This window comes from Hyposmocoma kahamanoa, unplaced genomic scaffold (genome assembly GCF_003589595.1).
Source record: "Hyposmocoma kahamanoa isolate Upper Pololo Valley unplaced genomic scaffold, ASM358959v1 63, whole genome shotgun sequence".
Classification (NCBI taxonomy): domain Eukaryota; kingdom Metazoa; phylum Arthropoda; class Insecta; order Lepidoptera; family Cosmopterigidae; genus Hyposmocoma; species Hyposmocoma kahamanoa.
Genome location: NW_020653851.1, coordinates 23,555,056 through 23,564,218, shown reverse-complemented (window position 1 = coordinate 23,564,218; position 9,163 = coordinate 23,555,056). Strand labels below are relative to the sequence as shown.

General features: G+C 36.0%; 1 protein-coding gene across 1 annotated transcript in view; it reads right to left on the bottom strand.

Annotated features, from left to right (window-relative positions):
* Positions 1-8,706, bottom strand: part of LOC113230064 (bromodomain-containing protein 7-like) — a 10,483-nt gene extending 1,777 nt beyond the window's left edge. The window contains exons 1-8 of the mRNA XM_026463795.1: positions 8,685-8,706; positions 8,506-8,612; positions 8,198-8,320; positions 6,861-7,067; positions 5,551-5,751; positions 4,817-4,840; positions 424-574; positions 82-219 (exon numbers count right to left, since the gene is read on the bottom strand). Coding sequence (XP_026319580.1) covers positions 82-219; positions 424-574; positions 4,817-4,840; positions 5,551-5,751; positions 6,861-7,067; positions 8,198-8,320; positions 8,506-8,598 — 937 coding nt within the window. The 5' untranslated portion in view covers positions 8,599-8,612; positions 8,685-8,706. The remainder of the gene's footprint in view (positions 1-81; positions 220-423; positions 575-4,816; positions 4,841-5,550; positions 5,752-6,860; positions 7,068-8,197; positions 8,321-8,505; positions 8,613-8,684) is intronic.
* Between the last annotated feature and the right edge of the window lie 457 nt (positions 8,707-9,163).

Here is a 9,163-nt window from a genome sequence, read left to right as displayed (position 1 = left end):
GTATTATCAAAAAAATCAGACCGACGGAACTTTAACTAAATGCTTAAAATTCTATATTATTCTAGTTAAAAATAGCGTTACTGTGCAAGCTGCCGGTGCCGTGCTGCATCTTGCCGATGAGGCGGCCAAGCGTCAACGGCTTGTCCTCGCCGGTGGCGTCCACCGTGCTGGTCACCACGCACAGAGTCGTCTTGCCGTCCGCGTCCATGCGGGGGAACGCTGGAATTAAAAAAAAAAACACATTTTAATAACCTTTTTTTATCTGAACACTTTTTATTTCATTACACAAATATTTATTTATTTATATGTTTAATATTATATAATCAATATAAATGAGTATGGATAAAGAACCCGAAACGTTGGTATAGTTGTTTATATACACGCGATTTAAATCCGAAAAAAAGTATCTTTGTCGTAAGTTACCTTTCTTCGCAAGTCGCCTCCGGTGCTGCTCCCTGGCGGCCTCCATCTGCATCTTGACGCTGTCACCCGAGTCCTGGCGTTCCTGGCCGTCGCTCACGGTCTCGGCCTCCGACCCGCCGCTCTTCATGGGGCTGTTGCGTTTTAGCACTTTCTGCTACGGGAATCGCCCATTGTAGTGTATTTAGTTACGAGACCAGCGGAGTACGAGTATCGAGCGTGTTTTTTAACATAAGCGCTTTTTTTACTTTATTTACTAGTTTGAATAATCATAATAATTACAATAATACCAATAACTCTATTATCGGACTTAGTTCGGAACTAGCGTTCTTTAGAATGATACGCAATCTTCAGATGAGTTTTTTCAATATGCAGTGCAATACAAACTAGTCAAAATAATTATGCGTTTAAAAAAAACCCAAAAGTAAACTCAAAAGTTTGTGAAATTTCATATATTTGCCAAGTTTTGTTGAAATCGCTTAACGAAAGTGATGCATGTTGCGCAAGCATCTGTTTGACAATTGTCAAAATCGAGACTGTAATAATGGCGCTTTGGGTACATACATTATATTATCATTATAATATATATGTAAGTATAATAAGTATGTTTATATTATGTTATTTATTTTATACAATACAAATTATCGATTGGATTTCTAGTATATTGTTCTTCTTGTTCAAGTGTAGCACCAACTTATTGTGTTTTTTTCTATGAGGCCTAATGGTTGACTGGTAGAGAATGCCTTTTGGCATTACGTCCGCCATTTGTACTTCAATATATTGTACAATAAAGTTTAAATGAATAAATAAAGTGGGTGAAATCCAATAAACTGGATTCATTCCCAAATTTGCGACCCTTAGAGGTACCCCCTTTCCAACAAGAAAAGGAAAATCGAAATCGATTTATAAACGTCGGAGTAATCGCGTACACACAAAAAAACTCCTTTTTTGAGATTGGTTAAAAAATAAAGTAATATACAACAAATATTTTAAGTAATTATTATTGGATGTCAATATAATAGGACAGAAATGTAAAAAAAAAGGAAAAAATCTCTGGCTGAAGATTCGCTCCATTCTAAAATATACGTACTTAATGCAACATGCAAACACACTAGGAACGAATTGGTATGTAACCGCGGTGTCACTTTAAAATTGTCAAAAAACAAAACTATTAACTTTAAATGTTTACGTATAATCACTGGAAGCAAAAACAAAACCACTAGACTGCTAACATGCCTGTATGTCTATTACATAGACCACTACTGTATGCCAGTAGAAATAACAAGCATTCTCCATAGTTAAGTTAGATTTTCATGGAACACTATAATCATATCTGTTACTTCTTGAATATACAGGGCAAATAGCACGACAAATTGGGCGTAACTTAAGATTTAACCCGTTCGTGAAGAGAACTTAAATAGCACACAAAAATGTCAACATTTTGCTGTAGTGCTTATATTCATAGCATGTATTTAATCATCAATATATAATCATCAAGGCATGTATATAAATGGTCATTTTAAATTTGCAAAAGCAGCACGCATAAAATCGCAACGAACATCTTTTTTAATGATTGATCCTCTTTCTCTGAGACATAAAATAAATTAAATCAACATATATTTTAATCTGTTCTGAGCTGTTTGATTTGTATAAATTAACATTGATAGTTTCATGTTGAGCCTCAAAACTAAGACAATGAGCATTAAAAAAACCTGAAACAATATTATTCGGCAATGCAAGCAAATTCGCCGCTCTTTCATATGTATGAAGGCTAACCTACTGTATGGAGGGTGCAACCAAGATTTCACCTATACGAAAGAAGAGGATCAAATATTAATTTAGTATGCTTAAACAAAATAATAGTTGTTACCTTGAGTGCAGTTTATTTATAATTTATCCGTAGATCAACTAATATAGACGGAACAGTGCACATTTACAATAGATCAATTAAATCTTTGAGGGTCAAATAACATTATCCCTTGATTCAATATAAAATGTTCCGTTATTCATTGATTTTTGTCATTATATTGTTGATATGGAGAAGTAGTAGGCAGCATCTACACAGAATGCACTTGAAAATCACACTGTAGTTGCTTTTTTGAGATCCATATAGCGAAACAGGCTACCCCATACTATTTTTATTTTGCCAAGATGCAAATTGGCATGTCAGGCATATTCTTCCGACGTTGGGTAGCCTCATCGAGTATATAACCAGCAATAGAGACGATTTGTCATTTAATTTGTTTTGAAATTCTGCCAAAAAACCAATTGACGGGTGTCGTCAATTGTTTCACTTCAACTCGACCAGTAACTTGAGCTTTGCTATAATGGACAAGAATTGAAAAATTACATATTTAATTACCGATGAAATGTGTATCAGTTTGTTTTGTATTTAGATGTTTTGCTGTTTTTCCCACACCACATAGTTACAGATAGGAACAGCCCCGCATAGTTACAGATATTATCTTTATTACAGTAAATACAGAATATTTTTGGAACATACGTTGACGTACACACAGGTTGGGATTTCTGTACAAACCAGAATTGATATTTAAAAGTGATGTAAGGCCCATTTGCCTGATGAGTTGCCAGGACCGGATGGCCTTTATTTCGTCTCCATTTCTGGTTATATACTCGATGGGTTGCCTTTATATGGAAAACTATTCTGCTCAGTTACTTGAATCCCAAATGTGTCCCCTCTTCAATCTTCTCATCCGCGGTGGTACACACAATGCGCTAGCCAGTTTGTTAGTATGAGTGGCCATTCTTTCTTTAGCCTAATTGTTTCCTTAATAATCGCAGGTATTTCAAGATATTCGTGGATCTCTTGCATTTTAGTGAACCATTGGGCATTTTTCAGATTTAAGAATATAGAATATAAAGAAATAAATATTAGACATCACATACGTTGTTCTGATCCCAAATTAAGTAACTAAAACACTTGTGTTACCTACGGAAATCGGAAACAACGACGGTACCACAAATACCCAAAACAGAGACAAAATAGAAAAGATAGTTTTCTACATTGACTCGGCCGGGGATCAAACCTTGGACTTCAAAGATGGCGACGCCATGAAAACGGAACGGAGGTCGTCAAAAATTATATTCTGATATTTAATTTTACGGTAAAACCGTTACTGTTCATGAATGGGTTAAATGGAATTCTATACCGCTTGCGACAAGAATGCTTCAAAATTCAAAGTGTCAAGTGTGTTAGCTCTTGTCTGTGCCTCCCAACAGAAGAGAATAAAAGCTGTTCCAAGAAATATTTGTTATAAAAAATGTTATCACAAATTTCGAGTTCCGTACTGTTTACTTGAAGTTTTAGAAAAAGCAAGTGGAATGCGTGTTATTTTTAAGATTATTCACTGTATTGATCTTTGTAAACAGACTTGAAAGTGGACTTCCGATCGTCGCCAGATAGCCGTCTTTGAAAATTTTTCATTTAACATGTTTAATTACTATCGCAAATACTTAGGAAGTTAGCGGACATGTGTAGCTTGACAACTTTGCACAAAGTGGTCACAATAAAAGTACTGACTAAGGACGCGTTCCCATTATGTCGTGATGATAGATAGTCGTGCAGTTTAAAGTGTCGTGTTTTGTATGTTTAAATAAAGTTGCTCAAATATAGTACAACACGATTAACTATCGTTCACGACTTTTTTGACGTTACGACGACAGACGGTTAAGACAATTGGAAGAGCTAGAACGACAGTCGTCCGACGATAAATAAAACGTTACGTTAAAAACGTGACGACAGATAATCGCAACTACTGTCGTCATTTTATTTATCGTTGTCTGCACGAGTTCTGCTCCCTATTCTCCCCTCCTGCCCCTCGCGCCCTCGTCTGTGCATCAAACGATTCTGTCGTGGAAACGACATGGCGGCTGCCGTGAACCGATAAATTGTCATCACGATCTAGTGGGAATAGCTAGACACGACAGTCGTTCAACGATAAAAAAAACGTCTACAACACTGTCACGACAGTTGTGAAATGGGAACAAGCCAAAAGGGACAGTCGTCCAACGATAAATAAAATGTACACGACATTTTCACGACAGACCGTTGTAATATGGGAACAGGCAAAAAGCGACAGTCGCCCAACGACAAATAAAAGGTTACGACATAATGGGACCGCGCCCTAATAGAGATCAAAAGTTACACATGCCCGCCTCCACTAAGCCTGATATTAGAGTAGCGTTTCTGGCTCGCGAGGATGTAAGCCACGCAAAATAAGATAGAGTCGTTTTGTCATGATGGCCAGCGTTGAATGTGCGGACCGTTCGTACGGGCCGTAAACGCGAATCTAAATTCAATCTTAGAGTCTGAATTCCGCTTCTCGGTCAAAAGGGAAGTCCACTAAAAATCTAGTGTAGTTAAGGAAAGCGTCACCTTTCGCCCGTACGTCCTAAGTGGCTGCATTGCAAAAAGTCAGGCATGAACACGATCAGTTTTGACATAATTTCTTAATTAAAATATATTTTTTCTTAATTGAGTAATCTTGATTTCAAAATTGAGACACAAAATCCATCTTTTAAGAAAAGATCTCAGTAAACAAGCTAAGGCCGTTTCCTGACTTGTCGGTGTGGTAGAAGTTCGGTATCGGTGCGCTCTAAGCCTACACATTTAACTTATTTTAGCTTATATTTCAATGTGCACTTCCTGATTGGCGCGGTATACCGTAAACCGAAACGATCCCTTCCTGCTTCTGTCCAAACCGCGCCAATCAGGAAGCGCACGTTGAAATATAGGCGCTCGGTAAGCTGTCGGTACTGCGTATACTGATACCGCACGACTATCGCACAGACAAATCAGGAAACGGTCTAAGTTTCTTCTGGGGGATATACATAACGTAACCATGTAATGACACTGAAGCCCAGAAAAAACTCGCTAACAATCACAATATACGAGCGATATTTGAGTGCCAGAATTGAGCCAATAATATTGCTGTCACTTTTGTAGCAATGTCACCTTATGCTCATATCTTTTATGTCATACATAATTTATGGGCCAGAAGTGCGTTTATAAATGTCAAGAACTATACAAACAATAATCTTTTTTAGATCATAGAAATTTCCTTCACACTTCAATATCACAACAATTATGAAGAAAATCATGCAACTTACCATATCCATTTTCCCGATGTCAAATCCCAATTCCCGAATTGGTATCTCGTACATGTAGGTAAGGATGTTCCCCAGAGGTCTAAGCTTCTGCGGCGTCAGTTGTTTAAGCCCTGCATGAAGGAGGCGCTTTGCAGCTTTGTGGTAGACTGTGCCCGGCTTGTTGTACTTCATTGCATTATTGCACATTTGTTTGAAGTCACTCTGAAAGGCCATACATATATCATATTAATTTGGAATGTTCTAATAAATGCATAATATAAAATGCAGGCTTGATATTAAGACCTTTGTGATTGTATATCATTTGAGAGTTCTCTATCTCTATTTTGCTTAAGAATAAGCATCAATCAGCATTGAGTTCTTAGGTTTTCGCGATTGTTACACATAGGAAATGAAACTATTTTTCCGGATTTAAATCGCGTATATTTGTTTTTTCAAACAAACCGACGTTTCGGGCCCTTTACAGGTCCCATGGTCACGGTTGTCAACCGTATACGCGATTTAAATCCGGAAAAATAGTTTCATTTCCCATCAATCAGCACTTAAATTATGACTCAAAATCATTATTAAGTCCTAAACTATCAAGTGCAATCTAGCTGCTGGTAGCTGTAACGTATGTGTGTATGTATGAAGAAATAGATTTCTCACAGATGGCGCTACGGCAAAAAAGTCGTTAAAAACCAAATACAAAAATCTGCAACAAGCACATAGAAAAATTCTTAAGATCCGCTAGTTTGTTCCGTGTCTTAGTTGACATAGAAGACGTTGGTTTGAGTCCAGCTGGATCGAAGGAATTTTGCCCACGTGTTTGACCTTTGTATTAATAATTATAACAAAGTAGTGGAGAAATTTCACAAAAAATAATTAAATACCAACATTGAATAACTTAAAAATCAAGTGCAATGTCTTTGTAACTCGAAATGTGTCTCTAAATCTGTATGTACAGGTTGATATCCAGTTAACACTGAACTTAAAAAATTAATTACCAAAATCGGCCTCAATACAACATACAGCTCGTAATATGGCAACATTTTTTATATTGCAATATGCTGAGGTCCACTTTCACCATATTTTTCTGCATAATCACACTTTAAATTCTACTAAATCCATTCTTTATGTCTAAGCCATACCCTTACCTTTCCTAGTTAGTTTATGGTGGAATAGTAAAAGCTGGTTTCTGTAGCTCAACATCATAACTCCTACTTTGTGTGTGGTTTTATCCTAGTTTTTTCATACACTACACATACCACACAATACTCTCATTTCTACGGCATAAAAAAATATATAAATATTAATAAATAATTAATACTTACAATAAAACAATTCAGTGACTTATATTCATTTTCATCAATCTTCTGTTTCATAGTTGAGAAATCCATGGGCTTGCGGATGATGTTTGAATAGTTCGGAGCAAAGTTGTCATTCACCGGCCACGCAAAGAATTGATTTGGATCTCGCTTCTCCAGATTACGGAGTAGGTGTTCTAGAAGTCTTGAGAGTGGACGGCGTTTCTGACTGGCCTGGTGAAGGTGTATAAAACCTTTAGATAATAACTACATTGTATAAATATTATGTATGTCAATGTCCCTTTTGCAGTTGTAGATAGTTTATAGACATATACAGGACTAAAACAGATTATATTAACAGGAAATAACATTTTAATGTTAATAACCTTTTAATTAATTTATTAGAAAATGCAAACAAATTCCAAAAGTCACAGGAATGTTTATAATAATCCATAAAAACTTTTAAATATGTTTTTCGAATTCTTAGGTTTTCACGATTGTCACACGTAGGAAATGAAACTATTTTTCGGATTTAAATCACGTATATTTGTTTTTTCAAACAGTCAGTCAACCGTGATCATGGGACCTGTAAAGGGCCCGAAACGTCAGTTTGTTTGAAAAAACAAATATGTTTTTGTCAATTTTGTATATGTCAATAATCAACAAATAAAGTATACATAATTTAATGCTTCAATGTTACGCATGGCATCTAAGAATATTGCTTTGAAGATAATTTAACAAAGTATAAGTTTTTTGTAGCAGTAGAGCTCCTTGTGAAAGAGAATGTCCAGGGAAGTTCTGCCACCTAACATATATTTGCCGCCAAGCAGTTATGTGAAATACTTCACAGAAGTGAAGGGTAAGGGTACTGGTGAAATTACAGGCACATGGGACTTGTCAACTTATGTCTCAGGGGGACGAGCTCGGTGCAAGTGCAGTGAAAGTGCCCCTCAGATCTTTGCGATTTAAAGCTCGGAGTGGGCCTGCATCTGTTATGGACAGGCTTTCTCATGGTGAAAACAAAACATTGTGATGAAACCTGCTTGTTGAAGACGGTTCATAAACTTTGGGCCATGTGGTGGACTATGGCCTAAACCCTCTTCTTAAAAACAGTGCGACATATAATAAGTCAGTGACGATGATGAATTTTATGAGCTACAATTAACCTGTCACGTGTCCTAGAGACAGTTGGCGTCTCTGTTTTGGCACTGTAGCGTCCTATGGTCATAGATTATCTTAGATTCTCAGAACTATGTCTTCAGTTACCATTTTTAAAAATGTATAAAAAAATTATAAATGCTTATACAATATTTTTAGGATAACAGTGTCTCAAGAATGTGTGACTGGTTAACAGTAGGTAGCACCTTTAGTACACAAGTCCGTGGTTCCCTGTGAGTGGCTGGAGAATTGGAACCCGGGCTGTGATGGCGCTGAGTCTTTTTTGACGTGCTTTCGTCGTCTGTGTCGTCATCGTCCGAGAGTTTAATCTAGAGGAAAGCAGACATTTTCTTCATAATATTTTCAAGTTGTCGTCTCTATGGTAAGATGTAAGTTTTATCAACAATTTGCAACAGTGCGATGCTTAAGTGCGTTTATTTATAATTTTATATCTACGATAATAGCAAATAACTAGTAAAATAGTCATAAATTGGACTAAACGGAAATTACAAACCATATCGACTTCACGGCGCCGCCTTTTCTTTTTCTTAGGTTTTTCTTCTAATTCCTTGTGGTCTTCAGAGGCAGAATGCTCCATGTCACTCATTTCTAATGTCTCTTCTTCTGAAACACGGAAATGTAGCTAAAAATTTGCCAAAATACAACATAATAGAATGAAATAATTTCACTTACTGCAACTAAGTTTATCCAATTCATCCATTGTGTAACTTATCTAATTCACTAAATCAATATTAAGTAATATTTATTAAATTTTAAACATTTAAAAATAGTTAAAATAAAAATCAATTTTTTGAGTTAAGCCATTGACCGCAAGGAAAGCTGTTTTCTTTGTATCAATAAATCTGTCAACGTCAACAACTATAATTTACAACAACATTGTGATTGGTTGATCCATTAGGTAAAACATTTTTAATGACCAATCAGGGATCTCAGTTTCGAATTTATCCATTTTGATAAAAGAAAACAAACCATGCGACGCGTTAACGTTCCGTTCTAACGCATAAACTGATTTTAATAACCTATAACAAAATTTTGGCATGTTACACATGAACTTTCATTTTTGTGTTTAGAGGGAAAAACAAAATTATTGAATTATTAAATTAATTAAATGAAATAATAAATTTATTACAAAATAAAATTTAATCATCTGT